The following is a 27673-nucleotide window of genomic DNA, read 5'->3' on the forward strand; positions in this document are numbered from 1 at the left end:
GCCCGACTTGTGGCCAAAGGATATTCACAAGTCGAAGGTTTGGACTTTGGTGAAACCTATGCACCCGTAGCTAGGCTTGAGTCAATTCGTATATTACTTGCCTATGCTACTTACCATGGCTTTAAGCTTTATCAAATGGACATGAAAAGTGCCTTCCTCAATGGACCAATCAAGGAAGAGGTCTATGTTGAGCAACCTCCCAACTTTGAAGATAGTGAGTATCCTAACCATGTTTATAAACTCTCAAAGGCAGTTTATGGGCTCAAGCAAGCCCCAAGAGCATGGTATGAATGCCTGCGAGATTTCCTTATCACTAAAGGCTTCAAAGTCGGTAAAGCCGATCCTACTCTCTTTACTAAAACCATTGCAAAAGATTTGTTTGTATGCCAAATTTATGTTGATGATATCATATTTGGGTCTACTAACAAATCAACTTGTGAATAGTTTAGTAGGATCATGATTCAAAAATTTGAGATGTCTATGATGGGGGAGTTGAAGTATTTCCTAGGATTTCAAGGCAAGCAACTCCAAGAGGGCACCTTCATTAGCCAAACAAAGTACATTCAAGACATACTTAACAAGTTTGGAATGAAGGATGCCAAGACCATCAAGACACCCATGGGAACAAATGGGCATCTCGACCTCGACACGGGAGGTAAGTCCGTAGATCAAAAGGTATACCGGTCGATGATAGGATCTTTACTCTATTTATGTGCATCTCAACTGGAAATTATGCTTTCCGTATGCATGTGTGCAAGGTTCCAAGCCGATCCTAAGGAAGTTCACCTTAGGGCCGTGAAAAGAATCATGAGATATCTAGTTTATACTCCTACGTTTGGACTTTGGTACCCCAAGGGATCCACTTTTGATTTAATAGGATATTCAGATGTCGATTGGGCAGGGTGTAAAACTGATAGAAAGAGCACATTAGGGACTTGTCAGTTTCTAGAGAGATCCCTAGTGTCTTGGGCTTCAAAGAAACAAAACTCTGTAGCTCTTTCTACCGCCGAAGCCGAGTACATTGTCACAGGCCATTGTTGTGCGCAATTACTTTGGATGAGGCAAACCCTCAGGGACTATGGCTACAAATTGAGCTAAGTCCCTCTCCTATGTGGCAAAGAGAGTGCAATCCGCATGGCGGATAATCCCGTTGAACACAGCCGCACTAAGCACATAGACATTCAGTATCACTTTTTGAGGGATCACCAATAAAGGGGGATATCGAGATAGCTTATGTTAGCACCAAAGAACAATTAGCCGATATCTTTACCAAGCCATTAGATGAGAAAACCTTTAGCAAACTTAGGAATGAGCTAAATATACTTGATTCTCGGAACTTTGATTGAAACATTGCACACATAGCTCATTTATATACCTTTGATCATATCTCTTTCATGACTACGACTAATGTGTTTTCGAGTGTATTTCTATGCTAAGTCATAGATTGAAAGGGAAATGGAGTACTCGATGAAGACAAGGCTTCCACTCCACTCTACCGGTATCATTTATTCTTCGTCATCACTCCACACCACCCTTCGATTGGTATAATCTTTCACTCATATTTACTTGTACCAATGGGGAGAAAGTTTAAAGGGCTCACAAAGGTCTCCAATTTTGGCGATTAATGCCAAAGAGGGAGAAAGTATTAGCCCAAAGAAAAAGGACCGCACCACCACCCTTCGAAAATTTTTAATTGATATATTTCAAATTGGTATGTTTACTTTCAATTGGTATATTTTCAACACTAGCATCTCAATATATTTCCAATTGGTATCTATTAAAACCCTCTTGAAAACTAAGAGGAGAATTTCATTCAGGGGGAGTTTTGTTTAAGTCAAAGGAAAAGCATTTGAAACAGAGGGAGAAAATTTCAAATCTTGAAAATGCTTCTCGAAATCTTATTCATATACCTTTGACTATTTGCAGAAAGACTTTGAAAAGGTTTTCCAAAATAATTTGAAAAAACAAAACAAGTGGTGCAAGCGTGGTCCAAAATGTTAAATAAAAGAAAGCAACCATGCATATCTAGTAAAAGTAAAAATTGGTTTAATTCTAAGCAACCTATGCACTTACCTTATGCAAACTAGTTCAATTCTGCACTTATACACTTGCTTTGGTTTGTGTTGGCATCAATCACCAAAAAGGGGGAGATTGAAAAGGAAATAGGGTTTAACCTTTTCCTATAAATAATTTTGGTGGTTGAATGCCCAACACAAATAATTGGACTAACTAGTTTGCTTTAGATTATATATTCTACAGGTGCATAAAGGTTCAACACAAACCAATAAAAGATTGAAGAAAGGGTTCAAATTCAAAAGGAGCAAGAAACCGAGTGTGCCCTGGTCTGGCGCACTAGACTGTCCGGTGTGCCACCGGACAGTGTCCGGTTCACCAGGACCGTACAATGCCCAACTCGCCACCTCGGGTTTCAAGCAACACGCTCCGCTATAATTCACCGGACTGTCCGGTGTGCCACCAGACTGTCCGGTGCACCAGCGGAGCAACGACTACTTTGCGCAACGGTCTCCTGCAAAAGCTGAATTCCAGAGGAACAGTGTGCAACAGTGTGCGGCAGAGCAGAGCCGCCCGTCAGAGGCGCACCGGATAGTGAACAGTACCTGTCCGGTGCCACTAGAAGACAAAGGCTCCAACGGTCAACTACGCCCGAACCCTAACGGTTGGGTGACGTGGCTGGCGGCGCACTGGACAGTGTTCGGTGGCGCACCGGACTGTCCGGTGCACCCATCGACAGCAGCCCCTCCCCAACGGTTGTTTGGTGGTTGAGGGCTATAAATACCCCTCAACCACCTCCACTCCAACCATCCAAGCATTCATCACACCTCATTCAATACAAGAGCAAAGTGCAACACTCCAAGACACAAATCAAAGCCACCGATCTAATCAAAGTCACCAATTCAATTCTATTGCTTTAGGACTTGTGAGAGGATCATTCTTGTGTTTCTTAGTTGTTCTTGTTGCTTGGTTGGCTTTCTTCTTTCTCTCATTCTTATTCTCAAAGCCTTGTAAGCGAAGTAAGAGACACCAATCGTGTGGTGGTCCTTGCGGGGTCTAAGTGACCCGATAAATCAAGGAAGAAAGCTCACTCGGTATAAGTGACCGTTTGAGAGAGGGAAAGGGTTGAAAGAGACCCGGTCTTTGTGACCACCTCAACAGGGACTAGGTTCTTTAGAACCGAACCTCGATAAAAAACAAATCACCGTGTTCATCCGCTTTATTTTTTGGTTGATTTGTTTTCCCCTCTCTCCCGGACTTAATATTCATTCTAACGCTAACCCCGGCTTGTAGTGTGTGTTTAAAGTTGTAAATTTCAGATTCCGCCTATCCACCCCTTCTAGGCGACTTTCACCGTTTCGGGCTGCAAGAGTGGGCCTCATGAAAACGAATGCCTAGGCCACATACAGACTTTGTTTTGGTCGTTCTAGATATCATTGAAAAGCTAAGGAGATAAGCTTTCTAACCCAACTGGTCCCGCATCAAAATCTTCTTATAGTCGATAGTAACCATTGTAACAAGATGATGTCCAGAATCTGCCTAAAATCAACAACACCTGTTTTTGGGCCCAAATACCTTGTACACCCTAGGGTTGCTCGGCCACCTCCTTGGTCACCGCCTTAGTCATATTATATATATTCAGTAGTATCTATTAGATTAGATGGGTTTTGCTTAGATTATTTTGTTTTATACAGTTTTGTCGTTTCATTGCTTCGTAGAACCCCACATTCGAGATCTTCGTTATACCTCTGTAGTTGTCACTTTAATTGAGCTATGTACTTTTAAATTCTTTCTTGTATTCTTTGGTTCCCATACAAGGACTAGCCTTCTTGGCAAGGACAACCAGATTGTGACATAGTTGACAACAAAAGGAGAAGTGTTGAGAAGGTTGCAAGGCTCGAGTCTTCATGATCTAAAGCTGGATCGGTGTGTCGCATCTCCAACAAATCGATAGTTATTGTGAATCTGATAGAAGATCAAAAACCCAACAATTAGGTTCACATCTATTCCCTAGTTCGAGTGTTTTCACCTTTATCCCATAGTCCACTACCATAATTTGTTTCCTGTCAACTTTCTGTGCTATAGCCTTTGCATAATTCAGTTTCAACATCGTATTGAGTTTATAACCTAGATCATGGTCTTGTTGCTAGTATATATTATATTCTTAATGTGGTTTGAGTTTTGTAACTAGGGATTGTATCTTTTTTCATCCTATCATCCCAAATTTATCAAATTAGTTTTTGTCTAGTTTGGTATTTTGATCATAACTCTACCATACAAACTTGGATTTTGATCTTCTTATACTTTCTAGAAAGCTTCAACAATTATCTACAACTTCGTCAATTATAGATTTCAAGAAAACATCATTATATAGGTGTAATCAGTGTTGGAAACAAATCTGTTTCTGACCTAGAAATTTCTAACTAGTGGGGTCAATATGTCCCACATCCTTTATCCAAAAGAGGTGTTGTATATAACAAAAAGAAATAGAAAAGGTAGTCCTACGACTTTCCTGTTGTGAGGTTTTGCGTTTGAGGCCACTAGATTTATCAAACAGTCTATTGAAGTTAAAGGAGAAAAGTTGTGACGAACAAACGAGGAATTTTTGATAATCGTGTGTTGTATCTTGTTTTTGTGGTACTTTTGAGTAAAAAAGAGATTAAACAACCAAGTGTAAGAAAAGAGCTACATAAAAAGAAAATAATAGAAAAAATATCATAAGTTCTTGCATCCTTTGTGTTATTTGTACTTTGGATACATGACTTACTTGCTTAAAGTATTTCTAGGAACATGTTTAGGCTAGCAACTTTGATAACAACTTTGGACACTTATTCAATATTGCTACCTGATACTGACTTATGTGTTGTATATAGTTATTTCTCTTTGTGTGTCTTCCAAGCTCCACATATTTACTTCAAATCCGTACAGAAAAAGATCCTTGTAGCTTGGTGCCACTCCCTCACATGTATCATGAACTAGGTTATTTGTACCAGCTATATTTTTCCTTTGATAATGAAAGGATCATGATGTCCAAGAGGGGGTGAATAGCGATTTCTAAATTTCTTGCAAAAGATTAAACCGTAATATCAAGCCCAACTTCACCCAACTACTTAACTAGATTGCAATAATCTAAGAATACTAAGCAAACCCTAGCATATCATGGCAATTGCTTGGAATGTAAAAACTCAAAGTAAATTGCTCAAAGTATGTGCAAAATGTAAAGTTAGGGTTTAGAAGACTCCTCTAATTTTTCTCGAGGTATCGAAGAGTCGACACTCTCAACTATGTGGCAGAACCACCCCAATTATCCCAGCTTAAGTGCCCAAGTCGCACCCTTAAAGGCAACAACACACTTAAACCAGAATAAACTGTTTAGTTCTTCGGATCTCGTCCGATAGAGCCACTTACCAAGGATCGAGTTCCATTAGCTCACTCGATGGTGAGGCTCAGAGAGAATACAATAAACATGAAACCACAAATTAAGTACTAGAGTTATTACATAAATCAAAGTTTGATAAAAGATAACAAGTTCTTAATAATGCAGCGGATAATCGATAATGACGATACTGAAGAATAGGGCAAGGCCTAGCCCACTACTCCTCCTGGTGCTCTCTTGCCAAGGCAGCATCCCACTCGACCGTCCAACTCGGTGGCAGGATGGAAGGCCAGGTCACACCATCAACCATGTCCTGTAGTGTACCTGAAAAAACATGCCACAAGCAAGGCTGAGTATACTAATACTCAACTAGACTTACCCGGTGTGAGGAGTCTACTCCTCTACCTCTAGACCATGAAGCTGTTTGGCTGAGGGGTTTAGTTTGCCAAAAGCACTAGCTAAGTCTAAAAACAGTTTTAGCTTTTCCAATTCTAGCATATTTAATTAAGCTAGGTTTGCTCCTCTAAGCATACATGGTAACAATCATTTAGTGAAATCAACATGTTATCTCAAGAAACCTCATTTCACTTTTTACTCGATGCAGTACAAGGGGTCAAGCAGTCTCATTAGCTACGAGAAGCAGACGATTCGAATCGAGTTTTAGCCTTGCAAGGTAAACTTAAACACACGACATGTAGGGGCACTCTGTCCCCACACATATCAATCGTCCCCATCAATTCTCTAGCAACAGAACAGGGATCACGGCCTTAGCGTACAATGCTCCAATTGTCCCCGGCTGTCACCGTGCAACGGCTGCACTTGTACCCACCATAGCTAGCATGGGGGACTCCGTCCCAGGTCCAATGAGGGAGAAAGTCCGTGGGAAGGTTCAATCAGGTACTAGGCTTATCGGTTACCATATTTCCTGACATGTGTCTAGTACGTTCAAACGCTTGACTCAGGTATCCACACATTAATCCTTAATTCCATTCCTGTCTCATAGACGAGGCATCCACTCTTGATCCAAGTCCATAGACCATCATAGATCCCGTTATCAAGATGAATACAATCAATTCCTGACCTCATGCGAGTGCTAGAAAAAATCACTCGACTTCTACTGAGATCCCTAATTAGCAAAGCAGCTACTCGCCCTAGCATACTAGTATCCATCTCAAAAAGGAATCCTGAGTTCATGCAACTAGGGTTTCAAGCAACTCCTACACTTAAGTGCACATTACAATCCTACAACCATTAAGTGTAGTAAAATAGCATATATAAATGGTTATGCATAAAAACCGGGGCTTGCCTTCAAAAGCTGAGGCTGCAGGGAGGTCCTCGGTGGTAGGCTCTGGAGTTGGCTCCTGGACTTCCTCTTGGGTAACTCCTTGCTCGGGGATGAGCACGTACTCTCCGTCAGCGAGGTTGCAATCTAATAAATGCAATGAATAAGATACATGTATGCTATGATATGCAATTTAGTAACTATGATGCATGGTGAAGTAACTAAGTTAGCAAGACAGAGCTTAGTCTTACTATTGAAGGCTTTAGTAGTATACTTAGTGATTAGAACCAGGTGTGGCCAAGGACTAGAAGGTTGGGTTAACTTAGTAATTAACTAATCCTTTGATGACTTAGTGAAGACTTAAGAAGGTTTTTGCTGAAGTTATTATGTGTAGGATTAATCACTTCTCCCAACTCTCTCTTTTTCCTTTTCTATTTATATCTTTAGACTGGATTTGAACTACAATATTGATTTAAAAATTTCCAAAAATCCTGTAAAAATTACAGTGGCTTCCCACTTGTTCACATAAGTTTTTCTAAAAAATGGAGGTCTAAAATGAGAGTGGTCTTCTCTGCACAAAAATATTAAAACCTATGACAGAGAGGGTACTTTGAACTACAACTCTTATCTAGGAGTAGATTCTACCCTAAGGGTTATTTTTTATGGTATCTAAGTATATTAACATGATTCTATGCCAAATTTTAGCCAAAGATACCTAATGGTTAATTAATGGTGATTTTCTAAAGTTTGGGAGCTTAGTGGTGCTTTCTACTACCACTCTTTTTGAAAAATGTCTAACATCAGATTTCCCAATTTTTCTAGAGTCTTCTTTGCACAAGAGCAATCATTCTTAAAGTTGGTTATTTTTACTTATAGGGATGGGTTGTATGATTTCTTAGAATATATGATCTTTTCATGGGACAGGGGTGGGGTGTATTCCATTGTATTTTCACCTTAGTTTTATATTTTTCCCTTATAGTACACATCATAAGTACTTGGGGAAAAATAAAGTTGCTCCCTGTTTCCCACTTTTAGTCTTTGTTTTGATTTTTTTGAAATATTGGAAAATCCTAATTTTATTTGTTTAACCTATTTACTATGATACTTTGGGGTGGTTACCATTTTTTACAGTGGTGCATTAGTGGTCTGAGGTCTACTAAATTTTTCTTACCACTATTGCATATGTCATCATATTTTTAATCATTATCTTTATTAAATACTTAATACCTAAATAAAATCATAAATTCTAGATCAGTACTGGACTAGGGTTTCATATATTTTTCTTATGAACTCTATCACTCGATCATGCTAGGAAAACTACTATTGCTCTCTCATTTCCATTTTTTGTGTCTTTTTCTATATTCCAAGGTTTGGGCAGAAATAGGTTTAAGTAAACAATCCTTGCTTAACCTTGTGTATTGGGGTAATTAGTATTTTTTTATGGTGTAACTACATGCTGGGCAACTCCACAAATTTTCTCAGTTCTAGTGTAACTGTTCTTCTACTTTTCCTCTATTTTCTTGTTTTAGGCAGTTTTCAACATTAAATCAAAAGTCCTTGATCAGATACATAAACTACCTAGTTTTATATTTTTAACAGGCAGAGCACTTTATTTGTGGTGGAGCAAAATTGGTTTCACAATTTTTGGGCTAGTATTACTTAAGTTACCAAATTTTGAAGTTCTCTGCTGAAATAAAAGGAAGGAAAAAGAAAGAAAAGCCAACTTGCGCTGGTCCCTGGGCTTTTCTACTGTTCGTATTAAATCTAGGTCCCTAGAGCACTATTCATTCATGTCACTGACAGTGTGGAAACCCCCCGTGGGTTTTTCCCATCCTTAACCCACGCTCCACCCTCGCCGGAACAGTAAACACGAACTCCGGTGAGCGATTGTACCTTACCGGCGGCAGTAGCGAGTCGGGGAAGAGGTCAGGGGGTCTTGTGGGGGTCCGGCGAGCTTGGTGACAGCGGCGATTGGTCGGAGGAGGCCGGTGGCGTCCGGTCCTCGCGTATAGGCGGGCGGCTGGGGAAGGTCCGGCAGCGGTGATCCTCACCTCGGGTGTGGGTAGGCTTCCAAAGAGAAGCCTAGGAGCTTCACCAGGCTCTGGTGAAGTCGTTCGTGTGCTTCGACTCGGCAGTGGCGGCTCGGGTTGGCCGGTCCATGTTCACCGACGTGCGCGCGTCGAGTGGCGGACGGGAGCAGACCTCACCGGCGCGGTAGGTGTGACACCCCAGGTGTCTATTTCGCGTTTTGTCGGGAGATTTATCCTAATCTCAGATGCTCAGTGAAAATTTCTATCTCTTTATCACATTTATCTCCATTTATCAAGTTACTCATGAATGTTTCACCAAATTGGAATTATTCTATCTCGAGAACAGCCAAATTTGAAGCCTGTTAAAACTTTTATTTCTTGGAGCAAATGCAAATTCGAAAGTCAAAATCGTCTCGTAACTCCTGTCCAGACTCATTTATTCAGACTCTTGACAGTTGTGATATTATCCTATCTATGTCCGAAACCGCTGTCTCGATAGTCGGTCTACGACCAAATACTTAATCTGAATCCGCATTCTCCCGCAGGATCTCTTTGTGCGAACCTCTAATTAATTCTTATGCAACTCGACTTGTTTTCTATATATCATCATTCATCTCTATCCATCAAGCGTATTCTAAAGAACTCTAGAAGTTTAAAGCAAATACTGACATGAAAAGATAAATCCTATACATGCTTGAAACTGCTCGTATGAACAAATGCAAACATTGAAATTCAACAAAACCTTGTCATCTTGCTCAAACAACTCTATATCAACTCTACAACAAAAGTTATTAAGGGTTCATGTAGAGAAAATGCCAAGAAAATGTCGAGAAAATACTTCGATTGCTTTAAAAATATAAATTGAAGCTTTATAATGATACTATCTTGACCAAAGTGAAACTTTTATTTAAATTCGAGATATGAGGTTTGACCTTTAATAAAGGTTGCAGAACATGTGTTATACAACAAATATTTTATTTAAACCAAGCCTTAATTCAATCTCTAAGTATCCCAAACAGTGCCATCAAGACAGAATAAAAATCTGATTTCAGGATTCGAATTCTTCTAAGTCTGAAATCAGTGTCGTTCGGGTCGACGTCTCGCGTTCTCAAATTTTTGTTGAACAACTAAATTTTCCCCAAATATAAAAGTTGTTAATAACTAATAGAGGCACAACATATTAAAAGATGGTATTCATCCGATTCCGTTTGACATGCTTTGACATTCAGTTTTCACAAGTTTCCACTGATTTCTGACCCACTGACAAACCAATTTTCGTGGGCCTATAACTTTCTAACTAGTGCCCGAATCACCTCAATCTCTATACAAGATTTGTAGAGTGTACATCAAGGAAGAAATCTTATACAACGACCAGGGTCAGAAAACAAGCAGAAAATGCCAAAAATGGCCGCCCAATGTCCACATTTTTCCACCTGCCACTGCTCACTGGTACCTAACATGTCTAGAGCTCCAGCTCAATAAATGGCAGCCCACCCCTCTCCTTCCCTTCCCCCACACGTCACTTCTCCTTCTCTCTGTTCCAAAATGCAGCAGCAGCCTCCTCTCTCACCTCCACGCCCACCTCCCGAGCTCCACCATCCAGCCATGGCCGGACCTCTGCTAGGTGCTCATGGAGCCTCCGTGCTTGGCCACAGCGTCGGCTGGCCATGGCGCCCCCCTGCCATCTCTCTTCCCATGGCCGAGCACAGCTCCATGGCTGCGCCTAGGGTCGTCGGCTAGCCTCCATTCCCCTGCAAGCAGCCCCTCTGCTTGTCCCTCTCCTTCCCCACACAGCAGCAGCTCCATTTTTTCCTCCCTGTTGTTCACGTGCAGGAGGCAAGGTTGAAGAAGACGCCTAGTGCCAATGACAGGTGGGCCCTCGGGTGAGTCTAAGAGTGCACAAATTCCAGATTTTATGCTTAACTTTGAAAATCTATAGAAAACTGTGTAAAAATCATAAAAAAGTAAATGAGGACATTTTGGAATCCTTGTGAAATTCTCTATGCCATGGATACATATGTTGGAATGTTTTAGTAGAAATATTTGGCGGTAGAAATTCGTATTTAAAAACTGGTTTAGAGAATAAACGAACTTGCTTCTCTCCATAATTTTATTTATAAAAATCCAAAAATGATGAAACATGTTTTGTTAGTTAGATGTTGTCATACTCCATCAAGGAAAAATATAAAACTTATATGTTGTTCAATGTTTTATTAGTGTGTTAATTAAAACATGTTAAATAGGAAAAAGATGATTGTTTTGATTGTTATTTTTGGATCTGTAGCTCTTTTGCTCTAAATGGGTTGAAATTTTTACAGTAGACTCTTGGTGTGATGCTTGGTGACAGGTAAACATTTCATGAATTGTGGTGCATGTATGATTAAGTTAGTGATTTAACTTGTTTAATGCACATTAAGTAGTTTTAAATGATTTAAAAATAATATATAGATGTAAAAATGAAAAATGGTGTTCCACTCTCCTTGCATGACATTATAGTAGGCTAAGAAAACTTAATATGGTCATGCATCCACAGAAAATAATTAGTTTTAGATTTAACTTGCTCTCACATGCTTTATTGTATTAACAAATTGTTATTTTTGTATTAAATAAAATATAAAACCTGGGCATGTGAAATTTATACATTAGTCATGATTTGTTATTACCTATGCCGCATAAAAATTCCAGCTCCAAATTAGATAGTTTCATATATTGCTAAATGACACACGTTTTATAATTATAAGAAGAATTAGAGACAAATTAGAAGTAAACAAAAGCGTGCATGTTTCTTGAAATGCTTAAGTGTCTCGGGTGCACGCCACCATATGGTTGTATGCGAGACAAGGTTATGCGCATGATGAGTTTAGTAAAAATCCATCGGTGTCACTAGTGTTAAGTTGAGATTTACTTGCGCATGGAAAGTAACCGTGTGTTTAATACTTAGAACTCTTAGTCGATAGTAGAAATTGTTTTGGCTTATGTAGAGAGGTGATGACATGCCGTAAGTAGTCATCACTTCCTCTATAATTATAAGTCGAGTCTATACACGTTAGGCGTTCCTTAAATTATGCTTCACATATAGTGTATGATTGTACTCACGGTTTCGAGTAGACACTTCAAATAAGTCAAGTAGGTTTGTAATGAAAGATGTGTGATGAAGTTAGTTTGTTTTAGGATATTTGTTGAAATGCTCCATTCATGTGATAGACATATGTGGTTAATTCAAATCGAGTCGATGTGTGTGACGATGATATTCATGAATTAAGTAGATGTCCTAAAATTGTGTAGTGAAGCTTAGGTTGAGTTTCAAGCGAAGTGGGAATGTTTTGGTAAAGATGTAGGTGAATTGTGAACGAGTCATTTAACGTATTAGGCATGTCGTGTAGTGGTGGTATGAAAAATGGGTTAGGAATCGATCGGCTAAATGCCAAGTTCGGTTAGAGTTATTTTGTTACTTGGGATTGTAGGGTGAAGTGATGGCATGACTACGTAGCCGTCAAGTCATCTATCATGTGACTATGCTTAAGTGTGCCTTGCTATAAGTTAGAATAAGTCGAGTCTCTAGAACGCGGCAATTTTTGAAGTAAATAGAAGCTGAATTTTAATAATTGTTGTTTTGGGCTGCACACGCTGTTTTTGTCGTGCTGTATGTTTGATGAACTAAATTGTATTTTCTGCAAATATATGCTAAAGAAAAGTGGTAGATAACTTTATTATCTTGCTGGTGTTAAAATTTGACAGGCATAAGTCTGATTGTTTAGGAGTTATGATTTTTACAAATTCAGTGACTGAATCTATCCAAATTCTGTATAGATTTCAGAAACTGCATTGTTTGCCTAATGTAATGTTAGAATCAGTCCTTGTCGATTATAAGGAAGTTGTAGAAGCTTTTCTCATCTTGCTTGTGTTAAAATTTCATAACCATAGGCCTGACGGTTTAAGAGTTATGAAATTTACAAACTGGTTGTTTTGTTCAGTCCTCTGTCAGAACAGATTTCGAAAACTGTAATGTTTGATTTGATTAAACCTAGAATCACTTCTTGGTGATTATAAAAGTTATATAGTGCGGTTGCCAAGATTTCCAAAAAGTCTTGGATCACTCTTTTTGGTGGTCTAAAGATTAAGTTACATGCGTTTGAAGTGTGAAGTCTGAATCTGTCCAGTTTTGGACAGCACAACCTTCATAGTGTATTCTACCCTTGATACATGTTAAACCAGCCAGTGATGTTTATAAATAATTTGTAGACAATTTCATTACCTTTCCAGAAAATCTAGAATCACCTTGTTTGGATGTCTGAATCTCTAGTTATGAGTTTTTAAAGTCGCGAGTCTGAATCTGTCTAAATCTGGACAGAGCTGTTGTATTAGCGCGTTTTGACCTTGCTAAGTGTTGAATCGTGTTGAGGTCTAAATACCGAAGTTGTAGTTCACCTTTTAAGCTTTTCATAAAGTCTTAGTTTGATATTTTTGGATTAATATTTGAAGAATTATGATTGAAACGAGTGACTGCTGTGCTGCTGTCCTAAAAATCTGCAAGTGCACATTTAATTGTTTAGTTCACCCTTTGACTAAAAATGCTTAGTTAGCACTTAACGGACCCAGACTTGTAATGTCTAAACTTAAGTTAACATGTGTCCATGATTAATGTGCTTGCTTGTTGTAGTTAGCTGTGGATAGGAGTTCCGTAGTTATTGATGCCTAGGTACTCTGTGAAACTTGTGTTGTTTGGGATGATTTTGTATGATCACTAGAAGAACTACTGAGAAGCCATATCCAAATAAATAAAATGTGCGTACTTGTGATGTTGTAGTTGTGTTGCGTAAATAAATAAAATGTTGTTGTCTTTTCAATGGCATTAATGTCGAACGCCGATAACGTGTACATAGCTAATGCTAGCATATAGTTGTTACAGTGTCTTACAATTTAATGTTTAGTTCGCCACTGTGTCTTTGTATATCTTGTGCTACTTTCATTATATTCATCCATATGCATCTTGCATCTCATTTAGGACCGAGAGATGCTGATCGTGCACGTGATGTGGTGCCAACCACAAGATGCAGCTAGTGGACAACCCAAGGAAGGATGGACATAACCAGTGAATGCTCGCCAAGCGAGTGCCACCCAGCAAACACTATCTAAGTGTTAAAGAAAAGGCAAGCCCCGGTTTTATGCATAACCGTTTATATATGCTATTTTACTACACTTAATGTTTGTAGGATTGTACTGTGCACTTAAGTGTAGGAGTTGACTGAAACCCTAGTTGCATGAACTCAGGATTCCTTTTTGAAATGGATACTAGTATGCTAGGTCGAGTAGTTGCTTTGCTAATTAGGGATCTCGGTAGAAGTCGAGTAATTTTTCTAGCACTCGTGTGAGGTCAGGAATTGGTTGTATCCACTTTGATAACAGAATGATGATGGTCTGTGGACACGGGTCCATGGGGACGCGTGGTCTACGAGACGGAAATTGGAATAAGGATTAACGTGCGGATACCTGTGTCAAGCGTTTGAACGTACTAAACATATGCCGAGAAATATGGTAAATCAGTAAGCCTAGTACCTGATTGAACCTGGCAGTGGACTTTACCCCTCACGCGACCTGAGACGTGGTCTCCCATTCCGGTTATGGTGGGTACAAGTGCGGTCACTGCACGACGGCAGTCGGGGTCAGTGAGGCATTGTACGCCAAGGCGGTGAGCCCTGATCTGCTGACGGGGAATCGATGGGGATGGTTGATGTGTGTGGGGACGGAGTGCCTCGCCACGTCGTGTGTTTAGGTTTACCTTGCAAGGATAAAAACTCGATTCGAATCGTCTGCTTCTCGCAGCTAATGAGACTGCTTGATCCATTGTACTGCATTGAGTAATAAGTGGAAATGAGATGACTGGCAAAAGATGTTGATTGATAAAATGTTTGATACCATGTATGACTAGCTAGGTACACATCTAGTTTAAAAAGGATCTTACTAAAACTTGAAAAGCTAAAACTTGATTTTAGACTCAGCTAGTGCTTTTGGCAAACCAAACCCCTCAGCCAAACAGCTGCATGTCTAGAGGTAGAGGAGTAGACTCCTCACACCGGGTAAGTCTAGCTGAGTATTAGTATACTCAGCCTTGCTTGTGGCATAATTTTTGCAGGTACCTCCTTGATTGGTTGCTGGTGTGACTTGGCCTCCATCCCTGCCACCGGGATAGACGGTCGAGTGGGTTACTGCTTCCGCAGGAGAGGACCAGGAGGAGTAGCGTGGCCAGGCTTCGCCATGTTACTCGGTTTTCTCTGTTAGTTATTTCCGCTGCATTAAAACTTATGGTTATTATTTCTGAAACTTCGATAATATAATCACAAATGATACTTATTAAATTTGTGGTATTATGTTTTATTGTATTTCTCTGCACCTCACCTTCGTGTGAGCTAGTGGTATTCGATCCTGGATAAGTGGCTTTATCGGACTAGATCCGAGGGACTGACGGGTTATTCATGTTTAAGTGTGTTGCTGCCCTTAAGGGTGCGACTTGGGCACTTAAGCTGGAATAATTCGGGCGGTTCCGCCACAGCTGGTATCAGAGCGAATACCATTACAGAGAAGTCAATAAGTCATAAATACCAACCTTTTCTAAAGTAAAACTTGCTTAGAAACCAAAGTTGGATAGATATCAGGACGATAAGGTTAGACCTAGGACGTGAAGCCTTAGGAAATAGATGGGTAGCTAGGTGGCGATGTATATAGGCCATAAAGGCTACTACTACTATTAATAAGGATGTTGTAGAAGCATCCGAACAATTAGTTAGGTCTGAGAAGACGACTAGAATGAGCATGCATCATGATTGTCGCATTATAATTTTCTCTTGTGCATCAACATGCTTCTCTCATCTTTATTCCAATAATAAGAACTTGTGAATAATGTGATGTACTGTTATGTTAGGAACTATAAGAAATGTTTTACCTTGTGCCAGATTGGTAAGTCTTGACTAGGTCGTGTTATGTGTTTCTCTTGCCTTGCTTTCTAGGAGGTACGGTAACTATTTAGTCCATTTTGCCTCTAACCAATAAAAATTGTTGCCTATTTTTCCCATAAAAGACCCCCCATTTTAAACAACCTTGAGTTTAGCAAGTGAAACCTCAAAAAAAATTCATTCTTGTGTTGGTATTTTCTAGCCCTTGTGTGTTGCACTATTGGTGATGCACCTGCACAACGTGTAACCCCCCATAACTTGACCACTAGACCGACCCAAGTCTCCTTGTGCACTTGTTGTGTCAAAAAAAATTTTGTTGGTATCTAGTTGCGCAAACCCTATCAATGCCATGTTTCTTTCCATAAATCCTTGCCCCTAAAACTTTATAGCATTCCTGCTGATCATCCAGCTGATCTATTTGCCTACCTCTCCTTTCACCTAGATCCGGTAATCCTTTTTCCTGGTGAATCATGCTGGCTTATTCATCCGAATCTCTGGATCCTTTAATTATTCTGCCCTATTATCTGGTTATCTGCTATAAACCGTTCTCAAGTATCAGATGTCGATTTGCTTAAAATCTCTCATTTCTGGTCATTCTCATACCCCCCTTCTCCGAGGGTCATGACGCTTGTTTTATCAACTTATCTCTAAATGGCATATCCATTTGGTTCAATGGATTTGATTGTTGTCCTTGGTTCTCTCATGTCTCTAAAAGCTCATCAATCTTGATCTCATGGTTGGTTCCTCTTCATATTAAATATCGTATCAATCTTTGGCTAATAATCCCCGTGATGATCATAAAATAGTTCTCTGAGTTAAAGAAAATTCTCATGTGATGCTCTTTTGTCAGCAGTCTCTGCTTCAACTCCGATCACATTCTTATTTTCTGAGCCAAACTCTCATGGGCTCCATCTATCTGTGTTATGTGGATTTCTTATTGGTTACGTTTGGTAATGGTGTTATGACTAAACGACTGATGGTGCCGTGACGAAACCGAGAGCCTCCTATGGGTGCACACATAGTTGAGCTACTCGGCACGCGCTGGTATCACGGTTAATGGTCGTGATCCATTATGAGACTATACTGATGTGCTATCTTTTGTGAACATTCTCTCAAAGTGATCGCTGCATTTTGTCTCAATATGTCGCGATATTCTGTCTGAATCTATCTTCCGTATCTCGTAAGATACCCTCTCATGAATTTGCATCTATCTTCAGCCCGGGAGTTACATGCTTCTCCACCCTTAAGAGTCCTTGTTCGAATCTCGTGACGAGATTCTTTTAAGGGGGGAAGGCTGTGACACCCTAGGTGTCTATTTCGCGTTTTGTCGGGAGATTTATCCTAATCTCGGATGCTCAGTGAAAATTTCTATCTCTTTATCACATTTATCTCCATTTATCAAGTTACTCATGAATGTTTCACCAAATTGGAATTATTCTATCTCGAGAACAGCCAAATTTGGAGCCTGTTAAAACTTTTATTTCTTGGAGCAAATGCAAATTCGAAAGTCAATATCGTCTCGTAACTCCTGTCTAGACTCATTTATTCGGACTCTTGACAGTTGTGATATTATCCTATCTATGTCCGAATCCGCTGTCTCGATAGTCGGTCTACGTCCAAATACTTAATCTGAATCCGCATTCTTTCGCAGGATCTCTTTGTGCGAACCTCTAATTAATTCTTATGCAACTCGACTTGTTTTCTATATATCATCATTCATCTCTATCCATCAAGCGTATTCTAAAGAACTCTAGAAGTTTAAAGCAAATACTGACATGAAAAGATAAATCCTATACATGCTTGAAACTGCTCGTATGAACAAATGCAAACTTTAAAATTCAACAAAACCTTGTCATCTTGCTCAAACAACTCTATATCAACTCTACAACAAAAGTTATTAAGGGTTCATGTAGAGAAAATGCCAAGAAAATATCGAGAAAATACTTCGATTGCTTTAAAAATATAAATTGAAGCTTTATAATGATACTATCTTGACTAAAGTGAAACTTTTATTTAAATTCGAGATATGAGGTTTGACCTTTAATAAAAGTTGCATAACATGTGTTATACAACAAATATTTTATTTAAAACAATCCTTGATTCGATCTCTAAGTATCCCAAACAGTGCCATCAAGACAGAATAAAAATTTGATTTCAGGATTCGAATTCTTCTAAGTCTGAAATCAGTGTCCTTCGGGTCGATGTCTCGCGTTCCCAAATTTTTGTTGAACAACTCAAGTTTCCCCAAATATAAAAGTTGTTAATAACTAATAGAGGCACAACATATTAAAAGATGGCATTCATCCGATTCCGTTTGACATGCTTTGACATTCAGTTTTCACAAGTTTCCACTGATTTCTGACCCACTGACAAACCAATTTTCGTGGGTCTATAACTTTCTAACCAGTGCCCGAATCACCTTAATCTCTATACAAGATTTGTAGAGTGTACATCAAGGAAGAAATCTTCTACAGCGACCAGGGTCCGAAAACAAGCAGAAAATGCCAAAAATGGCTGCCCAATGTCCACATTTTTCTACCTGCCACGGCTCACTGCTACCTGACATGTCCAGAGCTCCAGCTCAATAAATGGCAGCCCACCCCTCTCCTTCCCTTCCCTCACACGCCACTTCTCCTCCTCTCTGTTCCAAAATGCAGCAACAGCATCCTCCCTCACCTCCACGCCCACCTCCCGAGCTCCACCATCCATCCATGGCCAGACCTCTGCTAGGTGCTCATGGAGCCTCCGTGCTTGGCCACAGCGTCGGCTGGCCATGGCGCCCCCCTGCCATCTCTCTTCCCATGGCCGAGCACAGCTCCATGGCTGCGCCTAGGGTCGTCGGCTAGCCTCCATTCCCCTGCAAGCAACCTCTCTGCTCGTCCCTCTCCTTCTCCACACAGCAGCAACTCCATTTTTTCCTCCCTACTGTTCACATGCAGGAGGCAAGGTTGAAGAAGACGCCTAGTGCCAATGACAGGTGGGCCCTCGGGTGAGTCTAAGAGTGCACAAATTCCAGATTTTATGCTTAACTTTGAAAATCTATAGAAAACTGTGTAAAAATCATAAAAAGGTAAATGAGGACATTTTGGAATCCTAGTGAAATTCTCTATGCCATGGATACATAAGTTGGAATGTTTTAGTAGAAATATTTTGCGGTAGAAATTTGTATTTAAAAACTGGTTTAGAGAATAAACGAACTTGCTTCTCTCCATAATTTTATTTATAAAAATCCAAAAATGATGAAACATGTTTTGTTAGTTAGATGTTGTCATACTCCATCAAGAAAAAATATAAAACTTATATGTTGTTCAATGTTTTATTAGTGTGTTAATTAAAACATGTTAAATAGGAAAAAGATGATTGTTTTGATTGTTATTTTTGGATCTGTAGCTCTTTTGCTCCAAATGGGTTGAAATTGGTACAGTAGACTCTTGGTGTTATGCTTGGTGACTGGTAAAAATTTCATGAATTGTGGTCAATGTATGATTAAGTTAGTGATTTAACTTGTTTAATGCACATTAAGTAGTTTTAAATGATTTAAAAATAATATATAGATGTAAAAATGAAAATTGGTGTTCCACTCTCCTTGCATGACATTATAGTAGGCTAAGAAAACTTAATATGGTCATGCATCCATAGAAAATAATTAGTTTTAGATTTAACTTGCTCTCAGATGTTTTATTGCATTAACAAATTGTTATTTTTGTATTAAATAAAATATAAAACCTGGGCATGTGAAATTTATACATTAGTCATGATTTGTTATTACCTATGCCGCATAAAAATTCCAGCTCCAAATTAGATAGTTTCATATGTTGCTAAATGACACACATTTTATAATTATAAGAAGAATTAGAGACAAATTAGAAGTAAACAAAAGCGTGCATGTTTCTTGAAATGCTTAAGTGTCTCGGGTGCACGCCACCATATGGTTGTATACGATACAAGGTTATGCGCATGATGAGTTTAGTAAAAATCCATCGGTGTCACTAGTGTTAAGTTGAGATTTACTTGCGCATGGAAAGTAACCGTGTGTTTAATACTTAGAACTCTTAGTCGATAGTAGAAACTGTTTTGGCTTATGTAGAGAGGTGATGACATGCCGTAAGTAGTCATCACTTCCTCTATAATTATAAGTCGAGTCTATACGCGTTAGGCGTTCCTTAAATTATGCTTCGCATATAGTGTATGATTGTACTCACGGTTTCGAGTAGACACTTCAAATAAGTCAAGTAGGTTTGTAATGAAAGATGTGTGATGAAGTTAGTTTGTGTTGAGCTCCATTTTGAGCGGGCGGACGGTCCGGCCCTGAGGCCGGACGGTCCGCGGTCCGGACAGTCCGCGCCTGTGGGCCGGACGGTCCGCGCATGCGCAGAGCAGTTTAGGGTTCCGAGTTTTGTGCTATGTTTGTTGGCTAGATTTGCGGAATTAGCTCGGAATCCAGTCGTGTAAAGGGTCCAGCCCCTCTCCTCTATAAAAAGAGAGGTCTACGGCCGATTTGTAATCATCAATCGAATCAATACAACTTCTATTTCGTATTTTATCCTAGGAGTAGTTCTAGTCTAGTTTAGGTTTAGCCACTCGATCCCCAAATTCTCCGCCTCTCTTCGACTCTACGCCGATTAGAGGAGTCTAGGTCGGCCGGCCCGAGCCTAGACAACCCCTAGGATTTCTCCTCCCCGACGGGGTCCCTCCCGGGAGCGAGATCCAGGCACCGCCGGCGATCTTCCGCCGCTCCTGCGCACGCGCGGACCGTCCAGCCCCAGGGCGTGGACCGTCCGGCCGTCATGCAGGAAACCCTAGCCCCTGCGCCAGGTCGCGGACCGTCCGGCCCCAGGCCGCGGACCATCCGCGCCTCACCAGAGAGCACCGCCGCCGGTTCTTCTTGAGTATTTGGCGCTCCAAAAAAGCGTCAACATACTTTTTGGCGACTCCGCTGGGGAAGGCATATTTAGACCTATCAAATCGGCCCTCAATGGTCGGTTCAAGGGATAGCTCTGATATTTCCCCAAGCAACATCATAGAGCCAACTTGGGATACATTGCCGGCTGACGAACAGCTCCAGTTCGAGGAGCACAAGGAGCAGATGATCCAGGAGGCAAAAGCGAGGTTCTTGGCTAACTTCAAAGTGGACAGGAACAACAAAGTCGTCCGACATCGGGCGACAGATCCGGCTTCACTGCGACCCACGCCAGACATCCCCAATGTAAGTAATACAAACGAGCTGCAATCTCTTAAGAATTATGTAGATGAACAGCGTGAGCAAATGCAAAATATCATAGGGGATATGCAAAACGACTATAGGAGATTAGCGCGTGCATTTGACAAATCTAGCATTGCAAATTTCCCATCACACGAGGTAGAATTATGGGGTAATACGCGTAATACATCGGCTGTAGGTTGTCACGACCAGTCATAACCCCTTTATGGGATGCCGATGGACACATACCCTGAGCAACCGCAAATCGGCAGCAAAACAGCCGATCTGCACATGTCCGGATCGTCCGCACGTGATCGCGGACCGTCCGGGCCAGCCACGGCAGGGCCCATTTTTAATGAAGTACACAGACATGCACCCGAGCCACCACATATGACACAGAACCCAAACTACCCAGTCGAACGGTCCGCATACAACGACGGACGGTCCGCATATACTCACGGACGGTCCGGGTACGTATCCGGACAGTCCGCGCATGAGTCTTTTGAAGAGGATTATTACCTGAATCCTCGCCCGTCCCAGCAACACTTCCCATCACACTATGCAATGCACCAGCCCATTAATTCAGGATCCAGAGCCCAGGAAAGCTTTCCGGCCCCACCTAGAAGGCTGGAAAGAAACGATCAAGCCTATGAGCCATATAGGGCAAATGGAAACGCACCACGTAGCTCAAACCAATGGGGGGAAAGACAACATACTAACATACAACCAACCCCACCTATGTTTGACCAGAGAACTGGTGGTCTTGCACCGGCTGCCATTGATATAGTGAGGGAAGAAATAGCCGGGGCGTTCCGAGATAAGCTTGGAGTAAGCATGGTCCCTGGGGGGCAATCATATCGGAAACCTTATGACAGCCGATTTGATCACCACTCGTACCCACAGGGAACTAGAATACCCGAATTCGCAAAATTTTCGGGTGATCAAGGGAAAAACACGCGTGAACATATAGGCCAGTTCTTAGCACAATTGGGAGAATTGGCCGACACAGAGGCATTTCACGTGCGCTTATTTTCATTATCTCTAACAGGAACCGCGTTTGCATGGTATGCCACTTTACCTCCTAATTCCATTTTATCATGGGAGGATCTAGAACAAAAATTTCATGATCATTTTTTCTCCGGTGACTATGAATTGGATTTGGTAGATTTAGTGTCATTGCGACAGACAAAAGACGAATCGGTTAATGATTACATCCGGAGATTCCGCGATACAAGAAACCGATGCTTTCAAATTCATTTAGCAGAAAAATAGCTAGTAGGATTAGCCTTTAATGGTCTACGATATTATTTAAAAGAAAGATTAGAAGGCATCCAATTTTTTACACTAGCACAGTTACACTAGAAGGCTTTGGCTTGCGAAAGCCGGAGCAAAGAAACTGCTAAAACAATGTGTCACAACGTACATATAGTAGAATGCGACCAAAGTAGCTCAGATGACGAATCAGCAGAAGTGTATGCTGCTGAAATGGTTTGGCCAAAACAGGCCAAATCTTCGGCTTGTTCCTCCTTACAGCCGGTTCAAAAGAAACGGCAAGAGGAGGTTAAGTTTATGTTTAATGTTGGTAAGTGTGATAAAATATTTGACGAATTACTCAAAAATGGCAATATTAAAATAAATCACACTATGCCATCCGCCAACGAGCTAAAACGTCGTGCATACTGCAAGTGGCATAACTCATTTTCTCATGCCACTAATGATTGTAATGTATTTCGGCGACAGATTCAATCGGCCATTAACGAAGGACGATTGAAATTTTAGGAAATGCAGGTGGATACAGAGCCCTTTCCAATGAACATGATTGACTTCGAGGGCAAGAAAGTCCTGGTTCGGCCAAATACAGCCGATAAAGGCAAAGGCAAGGAAACAATCATCGGCAATGCTAAAAAGGCCGATGGGGATTGTAAAGTTTCTTGCAGGAAAGTGGTGGCTGAGAAGACTCCCGATGGAGGGGAGACCCTGAAGGTGACCATCACTACAAGAAACTGGTTAAAGAACGTGGGTGAAAAACCGTCAAACTTAATGTAATAAGCCGTCGAACTTACCGTAAGAACGTGGGTTTACCGACGAATATAGCCGACGGCGATTTTTGGACGAACTTAAAGAAGTAAGTTCGACGGCCCCCACGTTCTTAACATTAAGAACATGGGTACCGTCGAACTTAACATTAAGAACGTGGGTACCGTCGAACTTAAGGTTAAGAACGTGGGTTTTTAAGTTCGACGGGGACCGTCGAATTTTTTCCCATAAGTTCGACGGCACCCACGTTCTTATATTTAAGTTCGACGGGGCCACGTGGCCGTCGAACTTATGGGTCCTGCGTGGGTCGGCGAGGGCTGCCCATTAAGTTCGACGGTACCCACGTTCTTAACCTTAAGAACGTGGGTACCCACGTTCTTAACTCTTTTCCAAAAAAATAAAAAATACAGAAATGAAAATTAGACACACATAATATCACATGCAACATAGAATGTCACATACAATACAGATTTCAAACACATGGATATATGTTCATATCACAAATTCACACAAGTCCAAATACATAAGCTCAGGTATCGGGGATGCGAGAGCAACGACGAACAGAGACGAGGAGGCTATGTGCACAGGATAGGAATAACAATCATGTCTCCTGCCACAGGGATAACAAAACAGTTCAAGTAGCGACTGGGATTTGAGATAATATTATACACACACTTTCCTCAAATGAATAACAATCTAAAAAATCTTAGTGAAAATTTACTGCTTCAACTCGAGTCCACGTACCAATGCGTGGCACATTCATGCACACAACCTCCAGTAAATCATGCACCAGTATGTGCGCTGCGGAGACCCTTGACAAAGTGGCCTCGGAGCTTCTCCTAGTCGTGCCTCTGGGTCCAATCCAATCACGTTGAAGTATCTAATTTATAAAGAGCAAGAAACATGTTAGACTATTCCATGGGTTACAGTTTAATATATGTTGTTGAAAACAAACCTTAAGATCATGACAGCCAAGTCTGATTGCTTCTTTAATTTTGTAAAATCTAGGATGATGTCCTCTACCCTCTTCTTTGCCTTGCCATATGGATTGATAGGATTCTGTGGTAGTTTAGAAAAATAATTAGAATCATGACATCATCTATAAAATTAAGGAAAGTAAAAGCTCATGCATTGAGAGGCTAACCTGGCCATTTATTGGATACTCACCAAAATATTATTCATTAGGGAAGTCAGCTCTCCACGACAAGTAATAATATATGCAAAATGCGGTTGTAGGAAGCAATCATGTTATACATAAGCTTGCAGCCATCCTGTGTTAAAAGCTGAATATGTTGGAGATTATTCATTTGGATGCCCACGCTTCTACTGTCCTAGGAGTTGAAAACAACAGAAGATAAGTAAGAGTGACATCAAAGGAAAAGTATATAGACATGGCAACTTTGGCCTTATGGGCTATGGCTTTGCACAACAGACATCCTTGAAGATGGTATAACACACATTGTTGTCAATACAGTCGAAGAAAACAATGCTGAGGTATATACAAGTAATAAGATGGAAGAACTGAAATTTACATGAAACAAATGTCACAGATACATGAACCATTTGTTGAGATCCTAAAACTTGCCTGTCATCAACAAAAATGTTGCCCCAACCGCTTGGCCAGGGTGGGGCTGGAAGCCATAGCCAAGTAATAATTATGATGCTCAAACAAGAATACAGTCTTTTCACATCTTATTTCAGCATTATGAACATTAACAATAACAAGTAAATTTTACAAAAGAAAGGGACAGCTCAGACATCATATTGAAACTCGAATGACTAGATATTGCCTTCAATCATTAGACACAGGTGAAGCAAACATAAGCATCAGAAAAAATGCTATGAGTTATGAATGAAAATTAAAAGCCCGGTGCCCTCACAAAACATAGTATTAATGACTAAAGCGCAGTTCAAACAGAGCAAATACACACAACAAACCCTAGCATAGGTTTAAGCTAAAGTGCGCACATAACTCTGTAAAGTTATCTTCAACTACGAGAACTAGACATGTATAACTAAAAACCAGTGTGGACTTCAAGAGGGTTTCTATTGCAACACTAGATTAAGATTACATCCTCCAGTAACCCATGGCACACTAATATACTATGTGCAGTGCCTCTTCTATAAACAGAGAAGTTTTTTTAAAAAAAAGTTTTGTACTCCATCTGATCTTTTATGTAAGATATGAATTAGTTCAGTTTAGAATGGAAGGTGTAGCAAACATCATAAAAAGTGTGTGGTGTGCATAAACAAGAATACAGTCTTTTCACATCTTTGTGTTTAGGCTTGCTAACAGAGAGGTACTGTGATGTGTCTGATCCATCAGCACTGCAAAAGAAACAATGTTGAGAGTTTTTTACCTGGAGAGCAATAGACATGGAATTACTTCATAAAGAGATTCAAAACAATAATATTACCTTGAATTATCATCTGGCAGCGTCTCTTCCCAAATACTGTTGACAAACATGTAGACTAATAACTGAAAGAGATTGATTACAGATGGCTCCCAAACTCTGACATCAAGTGTCAGAGATCTAACCTGAAATAAGATGCATGTGTTTAAGCAAACTTTAATGGTTGATGTCAATAAATTTACAGTATGTCGTGCAACAGACTTTTCATCATGAAAAATGCCATGGTAATGAGATGAGAACAATCTGCTCAACAACCCAGAACCATGTTCAGGGGGGTTAACACTTCTTTGCATGGAGCAACCAGCCTATATGATCAAAGGCAAATGGTTGAGGTAAGTATCTGAATTAAATATATATATCATGCATCATGGAAAAAAATATTGTGCCAATTTAATGAGCATTTCAACAGCAAATGTTACAATAGAGACCTACAGGTGGTCTAGTAATTTGTTTCCGATAGTAGTACAACATTCCTCGACTATCAAGTACAAAGAACCTTCTTTTCCAGTCGGCTCTCAAGTTTGAAGATCTTTTCGAAAGATAACCTTGACGAATGGTCTAAACCTGGAATTAGTACATTACGAATTTAACTTTGTTTTTCAAACTGTAAACCTGCTTTGGATCTCTAGTGTATTAGTGCCTTACCTTGCCTTTTGAAGTTGACTGCATAACTGCCTCGATCTGTTTATGTGAACTTCTGCCAATAGTATCTAATGCTTATTTATACCCACCTTGCAGCAAGAACCCTCGCAATGAGATGCTACTTGAGAAGTTGAAGGAATCAGATCACGGTCCTAATAAGAAACAGAAGCAGCAACAATAAACATCAAGCCAATCGCAACAAAATACTAGCAACCGAACTTTTGCACTTACTGTCTGGTAGTATGCCTCCTGACAACCGCTGATTGCAGAAAATTCCTCACCATTGGGGTAATTGTAATTTTGACCACACAACTTACAATCTGGGCAAGTTCTATGTGCTCTCTCCTGGTATGAATGTCCATACTTGATCCTGCGGTATGCATCTCGCTCCATGGTTCCATGCATCGCGTATCTGTGTTTTGGATATTTACTAGTGTATCGTCCCTCAGCATATTCTTCGCTAATTCTGGTCTCTAGATGTGTCCTTCCATATTTATAGCTTGGAGCTACATCAGACATACAAAATAACAGTTAATTCATGCAGAGATAGAAAGGAAGATGGAAACAAGTTAATTTGGTTGTATACTTCAGAAACCGACCATGCACTGGAGAGTCTCTTCTATAGTAAGCTCTGTATCCTCACACAGAAGTATGCCTCTCTTCAACATCAATAGAGTGACGACGAGAATGATTATCTGAATACGAACGCCTTACAGGACTAAAATGCCTATATCTGTCCGAGTGGTGTCCTCTACCACTAGAACTTTTATCTACAAATCCTCTTCTGACGCCTAGCAAGGAACTTGAGCCTTGCCGGGAATACTTCTTGAAAGCATGCCTTGGCCTTTGTAAACTAGCTTTTATGGGAACCTATAAATTCAGTTGAGACATAGTAATTAAACATATATGGATCAAACGGTGAGAAATGGCAACACAGAAAATAAATGGCGCTAAAGTGGTTACCTTTCCACTACCTTCACCAACACCATCTTTATTGACCATCTTAATGCAGTCTAAAGCTGACTGTCTTGCTGTAAAGCCAATGAAACCAAAATCTTTTCGTGCTGCCGTGAACATATTTCTAGCAAGTTGTATGCTATCAATTTCACCAAATTCCCCGAAAATTTCTCTCACTTTGTCTTCATCCCAGTGAGGTGGTACGCCATCCAAGAAAACAGATTTCACCTGCATTGCATGACAAAATTGAAGACATTGTAAAAGACAATAAAAGAATGATGGAATATATGCATGTGATTTGTCCAGATTGAGGGTTTTGCACAAGGCAAACAAACCCCTATATAAAGCAGTTGTTCATTCATGTAACTACCGCAAAAGATTAGTTCATAAACATCCACAATACACAGTTGCTAAACAGTCTTTTGTGACAGCCATTAATCATACCAGCACAACACTAGTAAAAGAACAACATGCCTTTTGCAGGTAAGCCCTATAACTGAAGCAAGGATTAGTGGCAACAACAGAAATGTGAGCACCTTTTGATACTCTCAGAGCTAGAACTAACTATTTTGAGGGTGCAAACTAGCACAAAACTAAACCAAGGTATCATGTATGGTTATCCCCAAAAAATTCCTCGCCTACACTGTCATCTAAAAAGTCCAGTAAGCCTTCGCTACACTGTTGCCTCAGAACCAGCATCAGCTTGCACTCAACTCCTCATCAATTCCATAATCGATGCTCAGCTCACGCATGGGTGGGATGGTCTCCATGG

The 27673-nt window shown here is 40.4% G+C and overlaps 1 protein-coding gene and 1 long non-coding RNA gene across 2 annotated transcripts; both read right to left on the bottom strand.

The window, feature by feature from the left end:
- Positions 1-24055: 24055 nt before the first annotated feature.
- LOC118476038 (uncharacterized) lies at positions 24056-26450 on the bottom strand. Its single transcript, XR_004855295.1, has 5 exons — positions 26176-26450; positions 25948-26096; positions 25735-25866; positions 25306-25607; positions 24056-25216 (listed from the first exon to the last, which is right to left on the bottom strand). It is a non-coding gene; the product is annotated as an uncharacterized lncRNA (long non-coding RNA).
- Positions 26451-26548: 98 nt separating this feature from the next.
- LOC103637746 (heterogeneous nuclear ribonucleoprotein D-like) lies at positions 26549-27169 on the bottom strand. Its single transcript, XM_020547166.2, has 2 exons — positions 26908-27169; positions 26549-26814 (listed from the first exon to the last, which is right to left on the bottom strand). The coding sequence occupies exons 1-2, from the start codon at positions 27133-27135 to the stop codon at positions 26584-26586; spliced, it is 459 nt and encodes a 152-aa protein (XP_020402755.1). The 5' UTR covers positions 27136-27169; the 3' UTR covers positions 26549-26583.
- Positions 27170-27673: the final 504 nt, after the last annotated feature.

Source organism: Zea mays, chromosome 1 (assembly GCF_902167145.1).
Source record: "Zea mays cultivar B73 chromosome 1, Zm-B73-REFERENCE-NAM-5.0, whole genome shotgun sequence".
In the NCBI taxonomy this organism is placed as follows: domain Eukaryota; kingdom Viridiplantae; phylum Streptophyta; class Magnoliopsida; order Poales; family Poaceae; genus Zea; species Zea mays.

What these genes read in the sequence shown, in the direction of transcription:
- LOC103637746 (XM_020547166.2), bottom strand. Translation starts at nt 27,135, where the DNA reads ATGCAGGTGAAATCTGTTTTCTTGGATGGCGTACCACCTCACTGGGAT. An exon ending in TTGGTGAAGGTAGTGGAAAG is followed by an intron (nt 26,815 to 26,907) that starts GTAACCACTTTA and finishes CTGAATTTATAG; the next exon opens with GTTCCCATAAAAGCTAGTTT.